Source organism: Rhinopithecus roxellana, chromosome 5, assembly GCF_007565055.1.
Source record: "Rhinopithecus roxellana isolate Shanxi Qingling chromosome 5, ASM756505v1, whole genome shotgun sequence".
NCBI classification, from domain to species: Eukaryota; Metazoa; Chordata; class Mammalia; order Primates; family Cercopithecidae; genus Rhinopithecus; species Rhinopithecus roxellana.
Window position 1 is genome coordinate 91,535,787 of NC_044553.1, and position 27,754 is coordinate 91,563,540.

At 45.0% G+C, this 27,754-nt stretch overlaps 1 protein-coding gene and 1 long non-coding RNA gene across 6 annotated transcripts in view; one reads left to right on the top strand and one right to left on the bottom strand.

Moving 5' to 3' along the window:
- Positions 1 to 9,570, bottom strand: part of LOC104655241 — an 85,968-nt gene extending 76,398 nt beyond the window's left edge. Inside the window, exons 1-2 of the long non-coding RNA XR_004057523.1 lie at positions 9,431 to 9,570; positions 3,387 to 3,472 (exon numbers count right to left, since the gene is read on the bottom strand). This is a non-coding gene — a long non-coding RNA (uncharacterized LOC104655241). The remainder of the gene's footprint in view (positions 1 to 3,386; positions 3,473 to 9,430) is intronic.
- Positions 1 to 24,611, top strand: part of LOC104655240 — a 38,928-nt gene extending 14,317 nt beyond the window's left edge. Inside the window, exons 1-7 of one of the 5 annotated variants that reach the window (XR_004057522.1) lie at positions 9,707 to 10,103; positions 10,350 to 10,430; positions 15,522 to 15,590; positions 15,689 to 15,791; positions 18,104 to 18,446; positions 19,370 to 19,594; positions 24,363 to 24,611. Coding sequence is in view for 1 of the 5 variants with exons in the window: in XM_030931731.1 (XP_030787591.1) it covers positions 15,743 to 15,791; positions 18,104 to 18,446; positions 19,370 to 19,592 (615 nt within the window). In the remaining 4 variants the exon portion in view is untranslated. Of the gene's footprint in view, positions 1 to 9,706; positions 10,104 to 10,349; positions 10,431 to 15,521; positions 15,591 to 15,688; positions 15,792 to 18,103; positions 18,447 to 19,369; positions 19,764 to 24,362 lie in introns of those variants that run through there. The other 4 variants (XR_004057519.1, XR_004057520.1, XR_004057521.1 and 1 more) reach the window with 4 other exon arrangements.
- Positions 24,612 to 27,754: the final 3,143 nt, after the last annotated feature.

The following is a 27,754-nucleotide window of genomic DNA, read 5'->3' on the forward strand; positions in this document are numbered from 1 at the left end:
GCAAGGCATCAACATGAAAGCGCTGAGAAATCTCCAGAGAGAATGACGTTGTTTATAAGGAAGTCATAATTGCACTGACAACAGATTTCTGATCACAAGTAACAGAGTTGAAAACTCTACTGAAAGAACCATTATAGGATGTTATTTACTAGGAAGAAAAGTGAGTCTAAGGCATGAACTATATATAAGAAATAATGATGCACGTAGAAAGTGGTAACATTTAACTTGCTGATTAACATTAAATTACTCAGATTAGTTTAATTAATTATTGACCATAAGGACATACATATTGACCACATGTTTAATAACATTTTTGTATTTAAAAGATGGTAAAATTAAAGCTCTGTACAGCAATAAGATTGGGGGAAAGGAGCATCATGTTCAATCTCTGAGGCATATGTGATATTAAACAGGACAGAAACTGAATAACTCTAGCCTTTGTTAGAAAAGTTTACGATTAAGTGTACATGTTTTAAAAATTAAGGGGAATTGGCCAGGTGCGGTGGCTTACGCCTGTAATCCCAACACGCTGGGAGGCTGAGGCAGGTGGCTCATCTGAGGTCAGGAGTTTGAGACCAGCCTGACCAACATGGAGAAACCCTGTCTCCACTAAAAAATACAAAAATTAGCCATGCATGGCAGTGGGCACCTGTAATCCCAGCTACTTGGGAGGCTGAGGCAGGAGAATAGCTTGAACCCGGGAGGCGGAGGTTGCAGTAAGCCAAGATCACGCCATTGTACTCCAGACTGGGTGACAGAGCAAGACACCATCTCATAAAAGGTGGTGGTGGGGGGGGGGGGGGAAATCACTGAAATCAACAAATTTATATTTATTAAAATACTACATATGGAACTTTATTAATTCAGTGGAAGGCAGAAAAGGAGAAATTTACAAAGCAAGAAAAAATTATGGTAAGGAGAAAACCCAAAGTAAGAAGGCATAAGCTCAAATAAAATAAATTTAAGGAGATTATATTGATCTTCTAAAAAAACAAAATTGATTTGTTTTTTAAAAAAGTCCAGGTATATGTGCTTCTTATAAGACACACAATGAAAACAAAACCAAAGAGAAAATCTGAAGGTAAAAAAAATAAAATAAAAAAGAGGTCTCATGCAAATAATAATAAAGAAGAACCTGGTATATCAATATTCATATCAGGCTAAATATAATTTAAGGCAAAAGCCTCTACATAATAATAGAAGCAACAATCCACCAAGACGTAATATTCATGAACTTGTGTGCAGCTAATAGCACAACTCTGAAAACCACAGTCAAAGCTGAGAGAATTAGGAGAAATCGCCAAACCTCCAATCGTAGTGTAGATTACTGAGATCAAGTAAAATGAAAGTTTAGCAAGAACTGAAAAGGTTTAAACAACAACAAATCTACCAGATATATATAAAAAAGTGTCCTTATACCCAACAGTAGATTCAAATACATTTTTACCTCTTACCTCCTATTAAAATCACAAAAGAAGTCTCCACAAGAGTGAAAGAACTGTCATAGAGACCATTGTTTTTTGACTACAGTGCAATGAAATTTGAAATCAATAATGAAAAGAAGTTAAAAATAATAATTACAACATGTTTGGAAACTAGTAAAAAAAAAAACCTTCTAAAACATGGATTAAAGAGGAATTCACAAAAGAAATGATAAAATATTTAGAAGTAAATGACAAGGAAAGTTCCTCATATCACAACCTGCAAGATCTGGTCCAGAAAACAAAACAAAAAACGCTGTTAAGAGTATTTTTGAGGGCCGGGCGTGGTGGCTCAAGCCTGTAATCCCAGCACTTTGGGAGGCCGAGACGGGCGGATCATGAGGTCAGGAGATCGAGACCATCCTGGCTAATACAGTGAAACCCCGTCTCTACTAAAAAATACAAAAAAAAAATTGCCGGGCAACGAGGCGGGCGCCTGTAGTCCCAGCTACTCGGGAGGCTGAGACAGGAGAATGGCGTGAACCCGGGAGGCGGAGCTTGCAGTGAGCTGAGAGCCGGCCACAGCACTCCAGCCTGGGCGGCAGAGCAAGACTCCGTCTCAAAAAAAAAAAAAAAAAAAAAAAAAAAAAAAAAAAAAAAAAAAAGAGTATTTTTGAGGTAACTAACAAAATTTGAACAAGATCTGTAGATTAGATAATAGTATTATATTACATTTCCTGATTTTGGTAATTATATTTTGTAGTAACAGAATGTCTTGTTAGAAAATATACACAAAATATTTAGGGATAAATATTTTGAAACTTATTCTGAAATGGATCAGATGATGATGATGATGATGATGATGATGATGGTGATCATATCCAGAGAGAAGCAAAGTGAATGTGGTAAAAGTTATCCCAGAAATGGTAAATCTGGGTGAAGGGTATACAGGAGTTTTTCTTATACTATTTTTGTAATTTTTTTATAAGTTTGAAATTACTTCAAAATTAGAATTTTAAAAACCCGTAAGATGTAGTTAGTGCTAAAAGATTTTATTTTAAAATCTAAATAGTTCTGACCTTTAAAAGGATGCTGATTTACCAGTCATAATTTCCCTTCTGAAGGTTCTCCATCTCACTGATAAGATAAAACAAAATCTGTAGTGTGAGAAAACTGGATGTTCTGCAAAGTAGCACAGTTGACCATGATACCTGTTGTATACAAAACAGCGTCTTACAGTTGCCAGCACCATTCATTAGCAATTGCCTTGGGGATAAACATAGGCCAAGGACTAAACAGTGATGTCACACAATTGTTTTAAACAAATGAACCAAAAGACAACTTGTGCCACATTCCAACTAGGTCATAAAAGCATATTTAAGGAGCTTTAGTCCTGGGATTTCTCTAAGCCTATTATAATACTCTGTTTTGACTTTTCTCTCCATGTGCCATAATTCAAAACAGAGACACTCAATCTCCTTTTAAATGTTTCCTAAGAAATCTGCCTCTTGACTTAATGAGAGTGCTAAAGTGACAACACATTACTGAGAGATTGTTTCCAGGCGCTCAGCATTATGTATGTAGAAAGACTCTGTGATGGAGGATGAGAGCAGACATAGGGACAGACATTGTGGGATCACCAAAGAGGAAGAGAGAGAGTGGAGGGAGAAACAGAGAGATGAGAAAAGAGACAGAGTATCAACACGTGGTCTCGAGAAGAGCTTTAAGGATAGGTTCAGAAAAATCTACTAGTCCCAATGTGTTCACAAGATCTCTCTGTTGGACAAACCTTTTGAGTTTGGAGAGAGTTTTAGACTGGGGGCCTTGGGAGGGTTGCATGGTAGGGAATAATTGCTGGAGATGGAAGAAGTGAACATGGATTCTAGATGTGTTATGTCCCCACTTTCCCAGCAGACAATGGTGGGCAGAGTGGGGTAGGCCAGGTGGATTGTTTGAGGACCTTACCCATTTTGCAGCAGATTCCCTTTGGGGGCCTCCTATGGGATGCCACTCTCCCTGGCCTACCAAATTTAGTCTTGGTCCTTTGTTACCTGGCAAAGACACAGCAACATTTGGGTTAATGGCACTCACAGCTTATTAACAGCCAGAAGACTAAGCAAATTATGCCACTTTTAGAAGATAGGAGTTTAGGTTTTTAATGAATTGTCCATCTCTTCATTTATGTTGGTCTATTTTAATCAAGATTACTTTGGAAGACAGAACATAGGACCCATCCTAGAAGTACACATTTCATTACTGGCTAGTATAGAGGCTCAGGAGTTACTTGCAATTTTCTATCTTCTGCCTGTACTCTTTGGGAAGATGGCCAGGCTATGAGGGTTCCAGTCCTGGTTCCTATTTAACGTGACCAAACCCCTCTTGTCACCACTTCCTATAGAAAATCTTTCCAGACTGAGTGGATCAAGTCGAGAATCCCTAATCTACCAGACATCAGGGCCATAACCTCTTTTTTTTCTTTTCTCCTTTTTCTTCTCTCCTCCCCTCCCCTCCCCTCCTCTTCTCTTCTCTTGTCTTCTCTCTTTTTTTTGAGACGGAGTCTCGCTCTGTGGCCCAGGCTGGAGTGCAGTGGCGCGATCTCTGCTCACTGCAAGCTCCGCCTCCCAGGTTCACGCCATTCTCCTGCCTCAGCCTCCCGAGTAGCTGGGACTACAGGCGCCTGCCGCCACGCCCGGCTAATTTTTTTGGTACTTTTAGTAGAGACGGGGTTTCACTGTGTTAGCCAGGATGGTGTTGATCTCCTGACCTCGTGATCTGTGTGCCTCGGCCTCCCAAAGTGCTGGGATCACAGGCGTGAGCCACCGCGCCCGTCCGCCATATTCTCTTTCTAACCACTATTCCCCCACATTTATTAGCTTTTAAGGAAAAAGAAGAAAAATTTGGACTGGATGAAAATAAATATCTCATAAAGCAATCAGTGGGGGTTCTGGTAGAATTTTTGGAGCATGAGAGGATTAGTGCTGAAAGCAGCAGTGTTTAAACTTTTTCTATTAGCTCCAACTTTATACAGATGCCAAAAATGCAAAATAATAATAATAATAATACCTCTACCAAAGGGTTTCACCGAATGGTATTTGAATACCTCCAACTTAGAAAAATGAGGTCCAGAGAAATGGAGAACCACACTCCAGACATGCCAGCTATTTGGTGACAGCTGTGTAACCACAGCCCTTTGCCTTTAGAAGCATTTACTCATGTCTGGAAATCACTGCATCATTAAAAAAGAATGGCAGGGACTGATTTCTGTCTTCAGTAATTTACAGTGTAAGAAAGACACTGTGAGAGTCAGTGCACACACCAAACTGTTTTTCAAGCCCTCCAAAAATTGGCAGCCAGGCCAAAATGTTTGGTGGAATTTATGCAAATATTCAACAGACTATGCCTCCAGGAATTGGTACTGACTTCTCCCCTAACCCCAACCTGAGGTACAGGCCATGGAGACAGTGCAAGGAAGCAAACACAAGGCAGAGATGCAGAGTGTGTTTATTCTTAGGGACCAGGGGATGGATCTCACGATAGTGCCAGCTTTCTCCACTCTGGACAAGACGTAAATTAGGCCTGCCATCACAAATGCTTAGTTTGGCACGACTTTTGTTTATTTGTCTTCCAGGGAGAATAGAGAGAATGGGTTGGAGAACACTATTTCACATAATAACATGATTATACTTCTATACTATTTTTAAACTTTGCAAAGTTCATCCACATACTGCACATTAAAAATGTTTCACCAGAACTCTGTGAGCGCGTAAGAGTAGTATTATCATTTTCCTGCAAACAAAGAAAGTGAGGACAGAGCAGTCAGGTGGTTTGTCCAGGGCCACCGCATCAGTTGGTGACAGATGGGATGATCAGTCAGTAACTGAGGGAGGAGCACATCCTTTTATTCCCATCAGATTCTAGACTGGATTTAGATTCAGCTTTTTGGCCAACATGGCCTTAGACCCAAACAGAGGGAATGGTCCAATTTGGAGGAATAAAACAGGAAAGATATTCCGATAGTACATGGGTCAGAAAGAAAATTGCACAGCAAGGTGACTACAATTAATAATAATGTATATTTCAAAATTGCTAAAAGAATGGATTCTAATGTTTTCACCACAAGGAACTGATAAGTATGTGAGGTGATGGATATGTGAAGAGCCTGATATGATCATTTCATAATGTATACATGTATCCAAACATCACATTGTATGTTATAAGTATATATAATGATTGTCATTTTAAAATAAAACAAAATTTGAAAAATTACAGAAAGATGGTAACAGGCATCATGGAATTGCTTCTGACGTCTGTGTTCTTCAGAATTGTTTATAGAACACTTATATCCAAATACAGATTTGAATTTGGTGGGGAAGTTCTAGCACCATAATTTACATATTCTTTGGAACCTATTTGCTGGTTGAAACTGTGCTTTTCTATGAAAAATTTTAAGGCCGTTTATTTCACCCCTGAAGTAAGGCTGAGCAACGTTTTAAATGAAGAGTGGACTTTGAAAGAAGCATTCGTGAGAGTGCCAAAGCGAGCTCCAGGAATGAGAGGACTAATTTGGCAGCTGTCAGGACAGATCAGTTCATAGAATGAGAAGTGGGTTGAAGGAGGAGCTCTGCCTGCAGGGACAAAGCTGGGCACATAGGTCCAATTTTTCCAGCAGCCTCTCTTCCGGGGAGCCACCCCAACAACCCCGCGTGCCTTGCCACCTCACCTGATGGAAGTAGAATGCTACCTCTGGCACAAGGGCCATTTCTATTTTCATGGCATTACTGGGGCCTGAAACATCCATGCTCAGAAGTTGTCAAATAACAACAGTTTTTTTTTCAGCATCTTGTCTGAGCACTCCTGGAATTCCTTTAAAATACAGAAGGATGAGTAATCCTGGTTCTCATTTCTGCAGAGAGGGCTGGGAAAGGCCCAGGCACAACTTGCCAATGTTGCAAAATTCGTAAAGCAAATCAAGTGAACGAACCGCTCCTTTTCAGATCAAAACCTGTTAAGGATTGCAGTGTCTTTTTGGCAACCCAGGGGTTATTCATATGCCTGTTTCAACTGTTCCAGTAGCTTCAGGAAATAGCAAGGTGGGGCAGCCCACAAGAAAGCCAGCATCATTCTCAAAGGATGCTCATAGCTACAGAAGAACCAACTTGGCTAAAAACACTTTTCAAGTAAGGAACCATTTCCCCCTCAAAGAGATTTTCTGATCACCCCAGAAAATGATCCTGGGAACTTCTGAGTCATAGAATAAACATAAATATCAAAGAATAAGTTTACATGTTTTGGGAACATGGAACACTTTCTTTTTCTAAGCCTCTGACAGCAGTCCTGAGGAGTGCATCTGCCTTGAGTGCAGGGAATTGAAAATCTGTCCTTGCTGTGGCAGCTGACTAGCTCATTGACCTTGGGTTAATCATTTAATTTGGGATCGGCAATTCATAGTCAAAACCATGATTACTGTGATCCAAGAGAAGCGAGCCTGCCTGGGCATGGGGACCCAAAGGTTGTAATTTTAAGGATTTATTCCTTGGGAGTGGAGGCAAAATGCTGATAGTAATGAAGTGGCCCAGATTCAAATGCCTGAACAGTGAGTTTTACCAGGGCCCCCATGCCATTCGGTAAGCTCTCTGGGATTTTCAGTGGGCCTGGGGAGGTATAACTCACTTTGGCTCAGAGCTATGAAAGCAGAACTTGGGTGGTTTATTAGAATATACAATGGAAGAGTTGGATGAGACCTGAGTAATGATGTTTTTGTTCACTGCTTGTCTCATCAGAGCAATCTCTGGACACATAAATTTAATGTTCTCATCCTCTGCTTAAAACAGCCTTCCACTGTTCCAAAATAAAAGCCCAAGTCCTCAACACTGTGTGTACATGTGATCCAGCCCCTGCCTACCTCTGTACATCTTGGTTTTCCCTGTTCCCTTTAATCCAGCCACAAGGACTTTACTCCACTTCCTCCAATGAACTAACTGTTTGTATCCTGAGTACTCTCTAACCCCTCTTCACATTTTTTTTTTTCTCTTTTTTGAGACAGAGTTTCACTCTGTCGCCTAGGCTGGAGTGCAGCGGTGCGATCTTGGCTCACTGAAACCTCCGCCTCCTGGGTTCAAGCAGTTATCCTGCCTCAGCCTCCCAAGTAGCCAGGATTACAGGCACCTGCCACCATACCCAGATAATTTTTCTGTCTTTTTCGTAGAGATGGTGTTTCACCATGTTGGCCAGGATGGTTTCGAACTCCTGACCTCAAGTGATCCATCTGCCTCGGCCTCCCAAAGTGCTAGGATTACAGGTGTGAGCCACCGCACCTGGCCCCCTCTTTACTTTTTAATTTTTATTCTTCTTTCAATGCTCAGCTCAAATGTCACTTCCCCTGAGAAGCATTCCCTGAGGCCTCCCCTCCCCATACACATTAGATCAGATAAAGCTCTTGTAATATTATTGCAGAACATCCTATTCTTTTGCTTCAGGGCCTTTATCACAATTGATAATTATATACTTACTTTTACTTACGGAATTAATTCCCAGTCTCTCTCAGTAGATTATATGCTGTGTCTGTTTCACTTGCCATTGTATCTCTAACGCCTACTACAAGTGCCAGGTGGCAGACATGACTGCTTGTGAATGAATGAATGATCTCAGTGATTCTGTAAGGATGAAGGTGATGTAGAGTAGTGGATAGCAGCTCTACTCTGGAAGTCCAGAGTCTGATTCACACCTGCAAGCCTTATTGGTCAATGACTACTGATATTCCAGCCACCCAAACAACTGCTTTCAGAGAAGCATTAATACCTGTGAATAAAACAAATCTACTCTTTTCATATGTTTGGTTCAGAACACTAGGGGAATTTGAGAAGAAATGAGCCAGCCCCCAAGCTGTCCTGGTTTCTTTTATTAAGAATAGGCCATGATTTGAGCACATTCTACTACTTGCCTCACTTCTGCCTATTGCACAGGGAAAAGTGAGAGTCTGTGTGTTGGGACTCTGACTTGGCAGTGAGATCTAACACAGAAAGATCCTGAAGAAATATGCTGACAATGGGGTTTTATCTCTTCAGTGCACTGGAGACAAAACCCCTGCTTTTAAAAACAACATTCATACAGAGCCAAGGATGTCCCAGAGTCAACAGTCCTAACCCTTTCTCAGTCTGCCTAAGAGGTCATTGGTTTCAGATGGATGAGCCAAGGACCTGCTACTTAGAGACTACTGTCTAGGTCAACACAACTGGCATAAGTAAAGCACCTACTGTTTATAGTAGGAGGCTGCAAGATAACAGGAGATGCAGACTATTGAAGGCTACTGATCTATCTGTGTAGACAGGCAAGAAAAAAACTGGAGAAGAATTCCATGACTACACAAAAAGAAGAGTGTGATGGTATGGAGACTATTCCTGAACAGTGAATTTCCCCTGCATTAAGGATGAGATCCCTATGAACTGGGATCATTCAGGAAGTCTTCTTGGAGAAGAAAAGTTTGAGCATTTTGGGGAAAAAAGTTGGATTGGCAAAGAGAGCTGAGCTGTCAGTAGCTGGGCCCATAGTAAGTAGGCTGCCTGGAGCTGGGAGTTATGCTAAAGGAGTTGTAATTTGGGATGCCTCTAATTAACCATTTTGGGAAAAACATAATACGTCCCTTTGTAGCATCTATAATAAACTGCCCAATATCTAGGTCGTGGGGAAAAAGTTTTATTCTGCATTTCACGTGGATGGTGATAACACTAGATAATCTCAGCATCTTTCTGATTCTCTTGCTAATCCAGGATTCTAAGTAATGATCACTTTGTTCTACAACCTGAATCTAGCCCTTGTACTGTGCAGTTTTTTTTTTTTTACAGTTATTTTTCCTGTTGTCTGAATCAATCTCCATGGAAACATAAGTTTTAACCAGCTGTGTCCACCGAGGTAAAGATGCAATAAAAGGCACAGGGCATACATACCACAGCAGCAGTTACTTCCCACAAGGAACCAAAGATTGGAAGTGAAGTTAAAACATTTTCACTTACAATAGCATCTCTTTCAAGGTGAGCCATTTCCCCAGGGACAGTTTCCAGCTCTGAGCAAAGGCAGAACAATAAAACATCAAGGATGTCTTTCTAAGGCTGCAAACAGAGTAGCTAACACCTTGAAGTTGATCTGCTTCTGAGTCCTTTAAAAGCCAGGACAGCAACAAAGTGCCCACATTACATTTTCTATAAGCTTGCTAAGCATCTCTTTTCTTAAACCACAAAACCCTAGGTATTTGTACAGAACAGGCAGAAAGGGAAGTCCTGGGAGATCAGGACCCTGTCTCAGCAGGCATCACTACGGCCTGTCTTTTCCTGAGTGGTTTTCTGCACTTCTCTTCCATCTTTTCCCTTCTGTCCCACTCTGGAAGTCACTAGTCTGTGCCTTCCTTACCTCCCATGATTTCTGCACCTTCATTTCCAAAGGCAAGTGAAAACAGTGCCAGGCTGTGCACATGGGTAACTCCAGGGACTTCTCCTCCTCCCATTTCCCCTAAAGCATTTGACAGGCAGACCTTGGAACTGAGTCCAGCAGCACTAGGTCAGAGTGATGGCTAAAGCTAAAGGCAAACTGGATTCTGTTCAGGAGGTTCTCCTTTGTCATTTTTATCTCCAAATAGAAGACCTCTGTCTTCCCAGAAGATTAAATAATAGAAAAGAATAATAGCCCAAGGTGGGTGACTCTGCAAACAGGTGGGTGAGATCTCTAGTTGAGTGAGGGGGTGTCTGTGGGTTGTGGGTTCTTCTTACGAGCAGGGCTTGGAGGAATTTGGTCTATTTGTTGTGGTTTTCCCAGGGGGAAGTGGGGAATGGCTGGGACTCTAATGATCATTATCAGAAGACTTTGGATTAGGCCTCTGAAACATTAAGATGTGGATCCTCTCACAATCCTGTTAAAATGCAGATCTCCTTTCAATAGGTCTGGGACAGAGCCTGCCTTTCTATCAAGCTTCTGGTGATGGGATGTCGCTGGTCTCATCCACAATTTGAGTAGCAAGAGGTTAGCTTTTCTATTTACTGCCTTCATATCCGCAGTTGGGCTGTGTCATTTTATCAAAACAATGTGGTAAGAGTGAGCGCCAATTACTAGCCTGTTGAATCATCCATTGTCAGAGCTGTTTCTTTCGGGTACATTTGAGTCCCCTCCCTGTGGTTTCCCATTGCACAAGAAGCCCATTTGCCAGGCGACACCTTGGGCAAGCAAGCTACTGTGCAAAATGGCATTGCCTCTTCCTGCTGCCAGCCAGGCGGCTGCTGGTTGACAGTGGAGTTGTACAGTTTATGTGATAGTGATGACAGCGCTGACTCTGAAGGATACTGAAGATTCTGAAGGGGCACTTCGCTGCAGCAGCTTCACCTCCCACTTTTTTTTACCCATCCCCCAGGCTTGTGGGAGAGAAGGATTAGGCAGAGCTCTGCACATGCCATGCCAGGGGTGGGGGAATTATTTTTTTTGTTTTTTGCTTTCTCTGCTACAGGACATATCATGCCTTTTACAGATATTTATAGGACAATTTCCCTCCTGAGCATGCCCAAGCATGGGGGATGGTGAGGAAGATGACTGAAGGGAGAAAGCAGGAAAAGGGGGTGCCTGCAGGTATGAGGATTGGAAGGTGGGGAAAACCCTTCATGCTTGGTTCAGCCTTCAAGGAAAAGGAGGGGTTGACTAGATTATAGATGTTAAACCAGGGGTCTGTGGTTCAGACCAGCGGCTCTCTGCTCTTGTAAGCTATATTTGGCTGGCGTGTTAATTTGTCTAGGGTAAGAGCCCCTAGGTTTCAACAGATTCTCATAGAGTCAGTGATAACACAAAAGGTTAATCAGCTCCATTTCCAATCAGGATCACCTGCAAGTTCCTCCCAGAGCAGATATTTGGAGCACTAGGCTTCTAGAAGCAGCAGACATCAAGTTCGGGCCATGGGATTAGGGTGGACAGGGCAGCCATTTGGAATCATTTTCTACCAGAGGCAGAAGAGGCTCAGCTAGCAACAGCTCCATTTTACACAGCAGAAGCCGAGCTGCAGTCAATTCAGTGATTCCTCCTAAAGTAGGGAGTCAGAAGCTGAGCCTGGACTGGAACATAGGCCTCCTGGCAGACAGAGCACAGGTCTACACTGGGGAAGAGCAAGACATTCTGGCAGTTGCCTGGAAAGAGCAAGACATTTATGGCCAGAGCGCCAGGAGCCCAGCTGGTTATTTCTAGCTTGCTGAATGTCAAAAATCCAGGCCGCTTCTCAAAGCAGCCTCTACTTGTCAGACCAAATCAAGGCATCAGCGCGTCAAGCAGGCGAATCCTCTGCCCCCGGCACCAGCCTGGGGGCCTATGCCCTGCCTCCGCCCCGCCCCGCACGGCGCACCGGACCGGTTCCCGCGGTGCACCTGACCGCGGGCGGGCGAGCGCTGCACCCACGCATCCGGGCGCCGCTCCCACCTGCACCCCGGCGTCATGCCTGAGTGCAACCTGCAGCCTTCACCCACCTGGGCGGCTGCCTGGCTTTGCTCAGGGTTGGAGCCAGCTCCGCAGCCTGCCTTGGCCTAGTGTGACCAGGGAGCTGGTCTTTGACCCTAGCGGCAGATTGGGCATGACACGCTGCCTTCTCTCTGGTCTCTTGTGGAATCTCCCACTTTCACTTGCTTTTCTTTTTAGCAAAACTCCCACCCCAGCCCCTACCCCAATTCCTCGATAGATCTAAATCAACCGGCATGTTTGTACCTCTGCAGAATCAATCCAGTTTTACAGGAACAAAAACCCCAGTCCTGAGTGTCTGTTGGTTTCCCGTCCCAACTTCTGTTCATTCAACAAACATGGGAGCATCTACTGGCTAGGATTTGGACACAACAGACTGACCTTTACCCCAGGGAACTGGCAGCCCCCGGGGAAAAGAGAAGCAGATGTTTTTAGGCTGTAATGTAATGGTCGCATGGGAATTTGCTAGGGCACATGGGGGCAGGGAAGGAGCATTGCAGGCAGAGAGGACAGAGGCTGGTGAAAGAACACGGCAGGCGGTAGGATCTGCAGGAAGGCAGGGTGGCCGGTGGGCACAGACAGATGAGGGCAAGTAGCAGTGACGGGCTGAGGAGGAGCCAGGACTCAGCCAGAGAAAGGAGCATTGACTTCATCCTGAGAACAATGCAGGGCCTTGGAAGGTTTAAACAGGGAAGTGACGGATCCAATTTGCTTTCTTAGGTGGGACTGGAGAGCAGAAGTCCTGTAAGTCCCAGCATAGGGGCAGCAAGCGGCAGCATCGCTGAAAGTAGCAGCATTTTCAAGGACAGGGGTCATGTTCTCCCACTTGGGGATCAAATTAAGTTTTCTTCTATTTCCACCCGCACACTGCTGCCTTATTCCTATCCCTGGCCCCACTGTAAGTGGTTTGGCCTTCTGCCTCCACTGGCCCTTAAGTAGCCTTTAGGTAAGATGCTAGGTTGATCAGGTATCCAGAAACAAATGACTGGATAAAGAAAACATGGTGTGTGTGTGTGTGTGTGTGTGTGTGTGTGTGTGCGCGCGTGCGTGTAACAATGGAATATGACTCAGCCATAAAAAAGAATCAAATCCTATCATGCTATCATGTGCAGCAACATGGGTAGAATGGAGGGACACTATGTTGAATGAAATAACCAGGGGCCGGGCGTGGTGGCTGAAGCCTGTAATCCCAGCACTTTGGGAGGCCGAGACGGGAGGATCACGAGGTCAGGAGATTGAGATCCTCCTGGCTAACACGGTGAAACCCTGGCTCTACTAAAAAAATACAAAAAACTAGCTGGGCGAGGTGGCAGGCACCTGTAGTGCCAGCCACTCGGGAGGCTGAGGCAGGAGAATGGCATAAACCCGGGAGGTGGAGCTTGCAGTGAGCTGAGGTCCAGCCACTGCACTCCAGCCTGGGCGACAGAGCGAGACTCCATCTCAAAAAAAAAAAAAAAAGAAATAACCAGGAAGGCAAAGTTAACCATTGTATGTTCTTACATGTGGAAGCTAGTAAAACCAGTTGATCTCATAGAAGTAAACAGTAGAACAGAGGACACTAGAGGCTGGGAAGGGATGAATAGGGAGAGATTTGTTAAAGTAAACACAATTACAGCTAGATAGGAAGAATAAGGTGTACTGTTCTATACCACTGTGGGATGATTATCTATATATTTGAATATATAATTCCAAATAGCTAGAAGGAGGATATTGAACGTTTCCAACACAAAGAAATGATAAATGTTTGAGATAATGGATATACCGATTACCCTGACCTACTGTACATGATACATATCAAAACTTCACTATGTACCCCATAAGTGTGTACAATTATTATTTGTCAATTTAAAAATTATTTTAAAAGATGCTAGGTTGACTGTGCTCCCAATCCACCAACTATTTTCAACCATCCATTTGCTCATTGACTCAATAACAATTTCTAAAGTGTTGCGGTGTGCCAGGTGCTGAGTTAGTCATTGTGGGATACAGAATGCGATACTCGTACGTTTCCTGATCTCAAAGAGCTTAGAATTTATCCAATGTCCAAACTTGCCAGTGCATCAGAATCATCTATAAAGATTTAGAAAAAGATAGCCAATTGAGTTTCACCCCAGACTGACTGAATCAGAATGTTTCCGGGTAAGTTCCAGGAAGCCATATTATTAAAATTCTCCTCCAGGTAATTTCGTTGAGCAGTCAGAATCTCTGATCCCTACAGGAATGCCAAACTGGAATTTCTCTGGTGATCTTTCCTCTACATAGTTGAACAGACCCAGAGTCTGGCTCCTGACCATAAGACAGAGAAATCACCAGAGAAGACGGGGCAACCGCAGTCCAACTGAGCTGTAAGCCTGGAACCTGCTCGCTCACCTTCAAAAGAGCAGGAGGGGCAGGTGGGATGGGTAAATGTAAGGAAAGAGAAGAATGTACTGGGATGGCAGGGTGGGTTGTGCATGTCTAGAGTGGAAGATGCCTCTCTATCTAAATTATATAAATTGTCCATTTAGAAAGCAGAAGACCAGTTCTCTGGCTTGTTGAAACAAACACTCCTTTCTCAGCCACACCTTGATTACTATGGTCAAGTAGGGATGACTGTGCTGGCCAATTTCAAATGGTGGCCCTGATGAATAATAACAAATAATTTCCAAGCGCTTTATACACAGACCCATGTTCCCACCAATGAAGTCTGAGTACTAGGGCAAATTGAAGCAAAGGGTGGTGGGGGGTGATCCTGTTAGCTTGCTGTCCTCAGAAATAACCTCTCCAAGGGACTCTAAAAAGCAGAGGTTCTGTTGGATCATGCCTGGGAAACAGGTCTTCTTGGAGTTTGAGAGGATTAAAATTTTAGTTCCAGTTAACTTTCTGTTTCTTGGTGAAGACGGTTCCAAGAAATCTAACTGTGAAGTATTTACTTGTTGACAGCTAATGATGAGCCAGCTACTGTGATGCCTTAAACATAAATATACTTCCAATCTTCCTGGGAAGATAAGATACAGTTATATGTAAAAGTAAATAAATGCAAGACTTATTTCCAGACAACACTAGGAGAGACAGTTTTGTGGGTATCTGAGGTTCTATATCCTGAAAGCTTATCTGAGCAGTACGTATTTGACACCAAAATACTCTGGGTGCCATACACACATGTAAGACATCATCTTTGTCCTCAGGAAGCTTACCATCTGATAGAAAAGGCAGGACATATAAGTACATAATATAAAGAAAATAGTATAGGCTAGGCCAGGCACAGTGGCTCCTGCCTATAATCCAGCACTTTGGGAGGTTGAGGTGGCAGATCACTTGAGGTTAGGAGCTCAAGGCCAGCCTGGCCAACATGGCGAAACCCTGTCTCTACCAAAAAATACAAAAATTAGCCGAATGTGGTGGCATGTGCCTGTAGTCCCAGCTACTCGGGAGGCTGAGGTGAGAGAATTGCTTGAACCCAGGAGGCAGAGGTTTCAGTGAGTCAAGATCATGCCACTCCATCAACCCTGGGTGACAGGGTAAGACGCTGTCTAAAAAAATAAAAAAATAATAAAAAAAAAAGTATAGGCTGGGATGAGTGATTCAGTATTAGCTTTAGTGTCAATAGAACTTGCACTGAAATATTCAATTTTTTTCCCACAGCCCTGGACAACTTTCAGGAAGACAGTTCTGATCTGTAGCAATTAACACATGGTCATCCTCAGAAAAAGGGTAAGGAGGGTGCCCCTTGACCTAACAGAATCTTACATGTGCCAGTAATGTGAAGGCTCGATGGGTGTTTATACTTAGTCCTCTCTATTATTTCCCAGAGATACCCATAGCTTAAAATACAGGAACCAAGAACTTTGAGCCTAGACATTTGGATGAAAAGTGATTTCCACCTGGAGAAAATCATTGTCCTTCTGTGCAGAGGTAGGTGCCCTGATACTTGCCTGACAGCTGGAAAGGGTGGCTCAGAAGAGGTAGGTAGGAGAAGAGGCCACATAGTATCTCCCTGGGCCTCCTGGTGAAAAACTTGTGTGTGTTTTTTCAGGCCTGACCATAAACTCAGGGAAAGCTGGCCCCTACACCAGACTTGGGGCGCAGCCCATGCGTGGCAGTCTCTGGAGGGAGCTCTCAAGGTCTCAGGTCTCTCTGGCTGGTCATAGTCATCACATATTTGCATTCCTAGCCCCTGAGCCTTCATTCCTGGGTTCATTGGAAGCCTTGGGGAGAGGTGTTCTTTAGGCGCCTCTGCTGAGGCCTCCTTTGGGTGGGGCAGGGAAGGGAGAGAAACCTTGAAGTCACTTTTCCCCACAATGACTCAGAACCTAGTACTTCTACTCCTAGCCTTCCCCCTCCCTTGCTCTTGGCCCCAGAGTCCATACAACTTCCAGAGCCTTTTGTTCAGGGCCCTGTCAGCAGTGAGACCACCCCAACCCCACATTCCCACTGACCTACTTGACCCTGGGCCCCTGCTTGTTCCATGGGGGAAGTGGAACAGGGAGAGGCCACGCTTTCTCTGGTTTCAGATACTTGCTTATACCATTGCAGGACATGATTGAAAGCTTGATTCTTTTGTTTTGGGCTTGTTGCCTTAACTGACTATTGTGACACCTGGCAGCTCCCTCTCCCAGTTCAACTGAGCTCCTGACAGAGGGACTCCGCCTTCAACCCGCCAGGGGCAAACACTCAAAGGATGGGCTTCATTACTGTTGCAGGCTCTGGCTTCTCCTCATATGTTTCTAATTCATTTCTAGATTCAGATCTCTCTCCCTCTCCATATCGCACATTCACAAACAGTAACTGCCCGAGGACCAGGAGAAGCACAGGGCCTGCCTCGTTATTCCTCCCTTGCATGCTGACTCTTCCACGGGGGCTGGGCAGAGTCAGCACACGCAGGAGGGAAATCATGAGCCAGACCCTGTCCGGATCCAGATTTCTAGACATGAGAACTACGCAAATCCCAGAGACCCAGTTCTTCCATCTACTTTACTGAGGAGGAACCGGGGAGTCTGAGAAGTGACTTGGCCAAGGTCACCCAACTGGAACCCAGGTCCTAAGCCTTGGGTTCGAACTCTGATCATGACCAGACTGCCTCCTTGAATCTTCTTTATACTTTCCTGGTACAGTTTCTGTGCAGAGCTGAGTCCTTGGGTGCCCAGGACTACACTAAGCCCTCTCAAGTCAGTACTTTCTAGGAGGCGGTAGCCTAACTGGGGAGAGAGGTGAGGCCAGGGGTTCCCAGACTTGAGCAGGCATTAGAATCAGCTGGTGGGCTAGTTAAAACACAGATCTGCTGGCCCCATCCCAGGGTTGCTGATTCAGTAGGCCTGGGATGGGGTCTGAGAATTTATACTTCTAACAAGTTTCCAGGTGTGGCTGATGAGAACCACTGGGCTTAACCATAAACAACCAAAAGTAACAGAGGCAGTGAATGGAAACTGAGCAAAGGCAGGCAGAGAAAGGAGAGGAATGAGGGTGACATTGTTTCTCAGGGGAGGAAATGAGCTCCAGGGGCTGGTCCCTGGGAGGTCCTTCTCTTCCCTCTACCTTCATCTACCCTGACTTCGGGTTTATCTAGAAGTTTCACAGTAGCATATAAAGTCCCCCTCTCTGCCGGAGGGCTCTGGCCAACAGGTGAAGCCAAACCATCACCTGTAGGAGGTTGCTTGGAGCTGGCTCTTGTCCCAACACCCTCCTCTTGGCTTCCCTGTTCACATTGTTGCAGCCTGCACAGCTGCCTGCCTCCCATGGAGCCTGGGGGCACCTGTCCTAAAGGCCTGGAGGATGAAGAGTCGAGGAGGGTGGTTGTGGTGATCTCACCTACCTCTCCCTTGATTCCTCCATGTACTCACACAAGCCCTGGAAGGCCAAGGACACTGACGCTCAGAGAAAGCTAAGGGAGTGGGTACATTACAAAAGGATTGGGAGAGGGGGAGTGGTAAAAACTCCACAGCTCACATTCATTGACTCAGCTCATCTTTCAAGGCCCCAGTTCTCCTGAGTCATCAGTGAGCATGGACTTGCTTTCAGAGTCACTAAGGCTAAATGTGGGTCACTGGGATCTAAACTGGTGTTTAAATGTAACCGCACAGAGGTGAGTCAGACACACACACACACACGGAAAAACAGCAAAAGAGAGAAAGAAGAAAGGAGATTTAGCTCTCTCTCAAGTGGGGGTGAAAATCCAGGAGCGAATTTGAAATGATCCACCTCTCCAAATCCATCCACTGTTTAATTAGCTCCATGTAGCTATAAGAAATTGAGGCATAACTGCTGTGTCCACCAGCCCGAAGTTGTTCCAGGGACAGCAGCAACCTCAGGAGGAGGCCAGAGATTGGCCAATGGAAAGGCAGAAAGCAGAGACTCTCCACCCAGGTGGAGGCACCAGAGGGCCCATGGAGGGAATGGACAGCTGGCGTTATGGTCCCCCTACGTTTTCCCAAGACTCTTCCAGCTGCCTAATGGCCAACTGAGGCTGCTCCTTGACCTTGAGTACAAATGGCCCTCATATCCAAACAGCCACCTGACCAGAGCCAACCGACAACCTCCTGTGAGCTTCTCAGCCCCAGGCTGGCTCTGCAGGTAAGAGACAGACATTATGTTGAGGCCAATGTAACCCGTGCCAACCAGCGTGTCGAGATTTCTACCTAGTTTTATTGTTGTGAACTCCAGACAAGAGACTTAGAAACGATGTATGATTTTCTACATCAAAAGCCTGAGTCTGAGGCTTAGGGGTCTCTCATCCCTTTTCCAACTCCCTTTGTGTGTTGCGGGGCAGGGGATGGGGCGGAATGGAGAATCTGCCATGGAGTCCCCATCTCTAGTCCCTTCCAGAAGAGCCTGTATATGGCTAGTGGGCATTTCCCTTCCTGGAGAGGAGGTGGGGGAGGCCCTAGACGTGCTTCCTGGAGCCACAAGGAAAGGGGAGGCTGCTGATTCACCAGCAGCTGCTTCCTGGAATGGCAGTTCCGGGCTGGCAGGCGAACAGTATTTTTCCAAGGTGATCTAGGGCTGTTACAACATTCCCGCTCTGCCCCCATCAGACCTTCCTGTAAGTCAAACCAGAAAGTTACCCAGACCACACATTCCTGAGCAGTCAAGCACAAGATTCCAGAAACAGTGTTTCCAACATGTCTCGCTATCTCTCCTGGGACCTGGGATCCAGTCATCCCCACAGAACTTGTGCTTCCTCAGCCAAGGCCATGTGTTTGTCACGCTGGCCATGGAATCATGTGGAAGCCGCTGTGTGGCTCCAAGTCAGCTGGGAGGGGAAGGCCTGCCCTGATTCCCCTGAAAGATGGTCAGCTGAGAAAGAGCAGAACCCTGAGCTAGCTTTGTCCCTACATTTCACAAAGCCACTTTCTCTGGTCCTGCCCAGCTTTCTGAGACGGAAAGCTACCATGTCCCAGACTGAATCAGTGTTTTTTTTTTTCCCCCCAGAAATAAGGCACAGGTTTGGAAGTGTCTGTTTGACCCTGGTGTTTGGTTCTCTCCCTCACATACAGGGAACATGAAGGAGAACCCATCTCTGCTGCTTTTGAAGTGCAGTGGCTTTCACTTGGAATGGAAATCTTTACAGGTGGCACCAGGGGCTGTGCAGAGACGACCAGGGAGAAATTCTGGACTTCTCATGTTCTGCCTCTGAGACAGACTGTGGTGGGAAACACAAACAATACAAATCCTTGGTTCCATTTTCCTCATCCCTTCCTGGCAAATGGAATCAAATGAGGGTGAGGGTGACTGGGGAATAAAGCAGGGGGAGTGAAGAGATGGGGGCCTGCTGTTAGAAGCAGGGTCTGAAATCCACCTGCTCTGGGATGAACTGGAAAGTGCTTCTTCTCCTCCCTTCCTTGACTGATGGCTATGGGAACTTTAGATGGGGAAATACTGAAACACTGATCTCTCAACCAAATATAATTTGTATTAAGAATTAAGAGTTCACAAGTTATTCTCTCTCTTTTTTTTTTTTTTTTAAAGAAACAGCCTTGCCCTGCCGTCCAGGCTGGAGTGCAATGGTGTTATCATAGCTCACTGCAGCCTCAAAATCCTGGGCTTCAGTGATCCTCCCACCTCAGCCTCCCAAGTAGCTAGTACTACAGGCGCACACCACCATACCTGACCAATTTTTCTATTTTCTGAAGAGATGAGGTTTCGCTGTGTTGACTAGGCTGATGTCAAATTCTTGGCCTAACACGATTTTCTCCCTGGGCCTCCCAAAGTGCTGGGATTAAAAGGAGTGTGAACCAATGCACCCAGCCAACTTATCCTTTTTTATCTTCATCACAATCTTATGAGATGGGTATGGTTATTAGTATTGTCATTTAATAGAGGTAGAGAACAAGGATTGGGAGTGTTTAACAGCCGGCCCAGGATGAATGCATCAAGTTTCAAATCCATGTCTCCTGATTCCAAGTCCGTACTTCTCACAGTCCACATTATATACTCAGCAGATGGTGTTGACAGGTTCTCCGAATCCAGGAGGCAGCTCTGAGCCTCAGGAAGTAAGCTGCTAGAATCCCAGGTAGGGTCCTAATATTCTAAGAGATACAGACCTAACAGAGAAGTGTGCTGTGCCTGTGGCTTTGTGGCAGGGTTTGTCTACAATAAGCACGTGTGGTGTTCACAGGGCTTAACTCATGGCTGTAACAGGAGCTTCAGAACGGACAGGGCAAACAGTCCTCTTCAGTAAGTACTGCTGGCCATGTCTTACCCTCTCAGATAAGTTGCAAAAGCTTTTTAAACTCTCTCCCTCCCACCCCTTATTATAGAACCATTTCTCAAAGCTTAACTCAATACTTTATTTCTGCTTTCCAACAGTTATACACCTTATCTCTAAGAATAACCATTTTTAATGCCTTTGATTTTTCCCACTGAGCTCTTTGCCCCACGATTGTCCAGTAGCTGGGAATGGAGACTGAGTCTGCACTTTCCATTACCTGATAAACAGCGATCCTTCCTCCTCCCCGACCCCACACTCCCGGAACCCAGACTTGGTTCTCTATCCTTGTCCTTCAGGAGAGAATGAACCTCTCTCCAGCCCCCGGGGGCTAACGTTTTGTCCGAGACTTCGACTCTCAGCCATTGGTTTGGTATTCTGACTGTGCACTGGAACCACCTAGGGGGCTTTAAAAATCCCCTAGTGCCAACAGGGGCTCCAGGGCTCCCTCAGGAGCTGTGGCTTGGCTCTCATTTATCCCTTGCCAAGTGATTGGTGTTAGGGATGGTCATGTGACACTAAACTGGCCAATAGCGTATGAGGATGCGAGGCTGTGACGCTTCTGGGAATATTTTCCACAGCTAAAAGCAAAAAGCTGCAATTCAGGTGTGTTTTCTTTTTCTCCCTGGAAGTTGTTCTCTATGTGCCCCAAGGGAAGGAGCTTAATTTAGTTAGCAATCTGCGGACACCACCTCATTTGATCCTCACACTACCCTTTGAGGTAGTTAATATTTTGGTTTTAGTTATTAATTTACAGACAAGGAAACTAAAATTTCTTACTTTTACAGACAAGGAAACTAAGGTTCACAGAAGTTTCAGTATCTCCAAAAAATATCCCCTTCAATGACAACAGCTGAGCAGAGTCAGGGTGAACTTGGTACTGCCTGGTTCCAAAGACCATGATTTTCTCACTATCTCCCTATTTGCAAGGTTGTGCTGGTAAGCTGTCTAAATAATAAAACGAATAAAAGGCGTGGCCAGCTGCAGTGGCTCATGCCTGTAATCCCAGCACTTTGGGAGGCCCAGGTAAGAAGGATCGCTTGAGGCTAAGAGTTCAAGACCAGCCTAAGTTGATAGCAATAACTTATCTCTACAAAAGTTGGAAAAAAAAAATTAGCTGGGCACAATGCAGGAGCCTGTAGTCCCAGCTACTCAGGAGGCTGTGGTGGGAGGATCATTTGAGTCCAGGAAATCCGGGACTTTGAGGCTACATTGACCTAGGCTCACACGACTGCACTCCAGCCTAGGCAACACAGTGAGATCCAGTCTCAAAAAAAAAAAAAAAAAAAAAAGTCCTAACTTTTAGCACTTACCAATTTCCATGGTGTAAATATTTCCACAATAACCAATAACCAATTTTAAGTTACCATTGTGAGCTCTCCGAGCACTAACTTGAAAGAGATGTGCACAATCAGCTCTCATAAGCCAGTGTGATCTAGCTCCAGCCAACAACTGGAAAAGGGGGCAAGTGCTCAAACCTGGTCTTTGATGCTAAAATCATGTTTTCCGTCATCCCCCTACCAGGGCTTTCTCTGAACACACACCTCCCCAGAGCAGATCTTTACATTGGCATTCTGCATTGTTAAGAAAGGTGCTTAGCTCTAGTTCCTAGAAGGCAGAATAAGGATAATGAGGGACAAATCAGTAGGGTGAACTTCAGAGGCTTCCTAATGCCTCCAGGATGCTAATGATGTAAGCAGGAGCCCCAGAGGACTACTTATCATTCTGCATGTAAGTGGGCCAAGAGAACCCTTGCCATTCGTTTGATCTTGTTGCCATCTGAGCTGCTGTGCCTTTTGTACACCCTGCCAAGCCCCTAGCAATGCTGTGCACAGATTCACGACTGTGTGGTACAGTGACAGCAGCAGGGGCCTGGGCATGTGGCCAGTGGAAACATGATGGTGAGCCAACTCAGGACTGCCCCAGTGGGCCCCCTAGGGCAAACACCACAATAATAGTGTGCTTGCTAAGCCCATTCCACACGGTGGTACGCCAGCCTCTCAGGGTTGGGAGAGCCCTCAGGTCCAGGTCCATCATCCCCACCGAGGGTTGTAGACTGAAGATGTCCAGTGATCTTCCCTCCGAAGGAAGTCTATTACATATTTAGGGACCTTGGTGGAAAAGTTCATATTTATGCTATTCCATAACAAATTCAGTAACTCCTGCTGCAGCCTGAGGTGCTCCTAGTTCTAACCCTGGGAGCCATATGTTGCCAGACTAGTCCCTCCATACATGGCACACATATCAGTCAGGATAGGCTAGGTTTATGCTGCAGGGACAAACACCAATCATAATCTCAGTGGCATGAAACAGCAGTAATAAAAACTGTAACAGCAACTAGTATTTCTTGCTCATTCAAAATGTCCAGTGAGGGTAAGCTAAGGGTCCTATTCATGTTAATCACTCAGGGGCCCAGGCTGTCAGAGACCAGCCACCACCTCTCATCATTGCCGTTCACTGGAAGAAAAAGAGTGTCTCACCAGCACTGAAATGTTCTGGCTTGCAAGTACTATATACCATTCTGCGCTGGACTCGTTAGCTAGAATTATTCATATGACCTCACCTGTCTGTGCTCAGGAGGCAGAGAGCTGGAAATAGTTGGGAAGCAAAAATACTAACCATCACATTAGCTTTTCACATATTTGAAGGTGGTTATGCTGCCCAGTTGCCTTTTCTCCAGAGACTCACCCATTACCTCCTCACTTGCTGTGCTACATGTTTCTGCTCCCTTCATCACTCAGTTCACTCTCCTCTGAACATGATCCAGCTTTGTATCTCTCTGTGGTGGTAGCTAGAGCTGAGTTCAGTTTTCTAGGCATAGCCTAACCATGGCAAAGCTCAGTGGAGCTCATCCTTCCCCATATCTGAGACATCACACTCATAATCCTTGAGGCTAAGATTGCCTTTTATATTTTTTTGGCAGCCACAGCACCGTTGTGTATTTGCTAGATTCTAAGCTCCAGAATGGTAGGCGCTATGACTTCCTTGCTCATTGTTCTGGCTCTATCACTTGGAAAAAGGTCTGATAAATCCTAATACTTGTCAGATGAATAACTATATTGAATTTATTCTCTTTGCCTCTGCCTAATTTTCACTCATGCTGTCAAGACCTATTGTCTCCATCTCATCCCAATATAATGAGCTTTTTCAGACCCAAGTACAGTTTAGTTCTTCAATTTGTTCTGGCATACAGCTATGAAAGAGTGTTATCTTTGGAGTCAAAAAGTGTGTGTGTGACACCCAGCTCTGATTTTATCATTCAACAACATATATGTCTTAAGCACCTACAATATGCCAGGTGCCATGGATACAGTTATGAAGAAGACAGACCACAGGGCTGCCTTACCACTTGGTTAATTTGGGTAAACAATATAACATGTCTTGATTAGAATGTAAATTCCATGAATGCAGGGATCTTTGGCTGTCTTTTTCACTCTAGTTTTTCCAGCAACCACAATATGCCTGAAATATAGTAAGTGCTCAATAAATATTAGTTTAATGAATGACTGACTCTCTAAACTCACGTGCTCTTCTATATCAGAATCTTCTGGGAGGGCATGAGTAGCCTGAAAACAAAGTAGCCCTTTGTCTCACTGTTTGATTTTTGTGTTTAGTCATAATGTTGATGGTATGAAATCTCAAATAGGATTAATGTAAGACTTGAAATTTGTCTGTTAATCCAATGGGAACAGGGGTTATGCAAGGTTGCAGAACCACTATTCCAGACTGACACTTAATCTATTAATCGCCACATTTTCGGTATCATTGTGTCTTGAATACAGCTTTGCCACAAGGAAATGGGGTGAGACTTTGTCATGTATGTCATTGAAGTTCAGCTATGCAAAAACGTTCACCTATCCTTGATCGACCAGTCCAGGAACCATCAGAGAAGGAAATGAGATTCGACTATAAGACCTGTTCTTTACAAACCCCTGCACAGCCCTAATGATCAACACCACTTCCAGTGCTCATAAATTACTGCTTCAATAATTGTTCTGCAATTCTGCCTATTCTCATTGAATGCTTTGTATAATCCCTTTATCTACTTTGGGCTACAATTCATTTTTATCAGTGAGTATTGTACTTGTTTCATCTCAAAAATCATTCTCTTTGAGAAAAAAAAAAAAGAACGGAGTTGAGGAATCCTGCTTTCTCTTTCATCCACATATCCTCTATTATCAGAAGGGGACTTATATTTCTTGTGAACTTCTTGTGCTGATTTTAACTTTAGAAAGCTCTCCTGTTTTCCATGTATGAACAAGCATGAGAAATGTGAAGGGCAATCAGGTATGAGATATTGTCAAGTATGTGACTTGAGGGACAAGTGATCTATGTGAGCCTGAAGGGAATCCTGGGATGGAGAGAGCATGCAGAGAAGGCACATAGGTGTGCTAGGGCATGGAGGTTGTACAGAGATGGACAGGGAGACAATTTGAGTGATAGAGGTTTTCTATATGGTGGGAGTAGTGTGAGTTGGCGTCTATCAGGGAGACCAACTGACCATATCCCTCTGTTCACTTTTAGCCACAAGTACAAGGCTATAAGAACTCAAGAGGTCATCTAAGTTATTTCTGGCTCTGTCAGGTCAAATGACTACTAGACTATCCTGGTTTCTAATTTGAAATGTATCCAAAGAAGATTCCTGTCTCACCCTCTGCAATCCACTTGCATGTCTGACCACACTTGGTACCAACACAATCTTCACTTTGTCTAGCCTAAATTCTTCTAACTGTGGTCTAAGGCCTTGGAAGAATGACGCCTCTGTGGAGTAAGAACTGCCTTGGTGGCATGAGAAAGGCAGCCCTGAGCGATCTGGAAGGGCTGTTGCAAGGGGATAGGAGTACTGAGGCCTTTTCCAGTAAGAATACACAGGACTATGGAGACTCTTGTTTTACTAGAAACCTTCTTCACAGATACCTTAATCTAGGAAGAAAACACCTTTGGTTCTTGGTTCTACTATTGGCTTCAAATTCTTGGGCATGCCAGACCCTACTGAACATCTTGACACATGTCCTATCTTTTCTGAACTGGCCCACAGGCATGATGAGTAACCAGAGGGGGCCCAGCAGGTACTGATGATGGGTGTGGTCCCTGTGTTATTCGGTCAAAGCAGCAGAATCTCAAACTTAAGACTGATCCTGTATGCCAGTTGGGGCAGGATGGACTCAAAACATCCTAGGAGAAGAATAAGGTCTCCTGAGGAGGTTCTGCAACCAGTTAGAAAAGTGAAATCCCTCCAAATTGGAGTGGCACGGCGTCGGCATCCAAAGGAATGGGCATCATGGAGAGCACGAGTGTCCCACTCTGTCCACTTTCATATGGACATCACAAGCAACCCTCCCTTAGCCCTCTGTGGGAGAGCTGACGATAATAATAGCCAACATTGATTGAGCATTTCTGCGTCCCAGTCCTGTAGCGAATGCTTGACCTACATTATCACAGTTAATCCCTGCAGTATTAACAGAAGGCAGGCAGGCGCTATTCTCACTCCCTTTCACAAATGAGAAAGTTGAAATGTTTCTCAAGAACATTCAGTAAGTGTGGATTCAGCCCCCAGGGCTGCCCACTACTCTTACCAGCCAGGGCTCTTACCCATTTGACATCTTGCCCCCTAGACGGCATGGGCAGCATAGGGTAAGGTGGCTCACCTAGGCACTCACTGCTGCTGACACAGGGTGATGCCAAAGACGCAGAAACACATGGGAAGTGACTGCCATTTCTAGGCTCTAAAAGAGCCTATAAAATAAATATGCAAATCAAAATTGTACGCCATCTTCGTAGTCAGAAAACTGGCTATATAACAATTGGGCTCTAAGAATCAAGTGGTGCAGGGAGAGAGAGTGCAGAACTGATTTACTCCACTGGGGAGTAAAGAGTCAGGAAGCAGGAGGAGGGAAAGAACAGTTGGCAGGGCAATGGAGGTAAAGAGGCGGGGATGGGATAAAGCCCAGGGTGGTTCCCTTAGCTTTGGTTCCAATTCAACACAGGAACAGAAGGAGACTACAAAGCTCCCTTTACAGCTGCACTCTGGCCAGCTTTGGCCAACTCAATTCAGAGGAACATCTCAGCAAAGGGCTCATTTTCATCGCAAACATCTACTACATGTACTGGAGTCTTATCCTTGGATGACGTAAAATGGGAAGTTACAGGGCCCAGTGTGACCCTGAGCCAGGGGCAATCACTGTGGGCTGTCTAGTCATTTTAAGTCAACATTGCTAGATTAAGCAACCAGGATGACCAAACCTGGGAACAATGAACAGCTTTATCATGTTGGCATGTGAAATGATCAAATCTGTGGCTGGAATATTTTCAAGGCAATCTGCACCCAATTAAGATCCGGGGTGTGGTGGCTCATGCCTGTAATCCCAGCACTTAGGGAAGCCGAGGCGGGCAGATCATCTTATGTCAGGATTCGATTAAGATCAATAAATGATAAATGGGATGCTTTTATTTGTTTTTTTGAGACAGGGTCTCCCTCTGTTGCCCAGGCTGGAGTGCAGTGGCGCAATCTCAGCTCACACTGCAGGCTCCACCTCCAGGGTTCAAACTATTCTCCTGCCTCAGCCTCCTGAGTAGTTGGGATTACAGGCGCCCACCACCACGCCCGGCTAACTTTTGTTATTTTTTAGTAGAGATGGGGTTTCACCACGTTGGCCAGGCTGGTCTTGAGCTCCCGACCTCAAGTGATCCACCTAACTCGGCCTCCCAAAGTACTGAGATTACAGGTGTGAGCCACCGTGCCTCGACTATTTTTGCTCTTTTCTTTGCTAACAAGTTACACCAGCTCAGCTCCATAGCTGTAAACATGCAGCTGCCAAGGTAGGTTCCAGGCTGCGCACCTTCTTCTTGATGCTGCTTCATGAGCCGGCGGGGTGGGTGATGAAGAGTTACTAAAACATGAAGTGGCTCCTCTAGGAGGGAGAAAGGACTGGAAACTCCACCAAGGCTCAGGAGTGACCCTAAGGGTTCAGATGGGACTCACGGCATTCAGAGCAAACTAGACTATTTCCTCTTCCCCTACCTCAGGGAGGTTGAAGTCCCCATTGCATCACCCTGGCCTGCCCCAGTTCCAAGAACTGGGGTTAGCAGCTCCAGCCCCTTGATATGCAAATCATACAGTCCCACTGCTGATAAACTGTTTTACCCATAGGAAGCCTAATATTGTCCTGCCCAG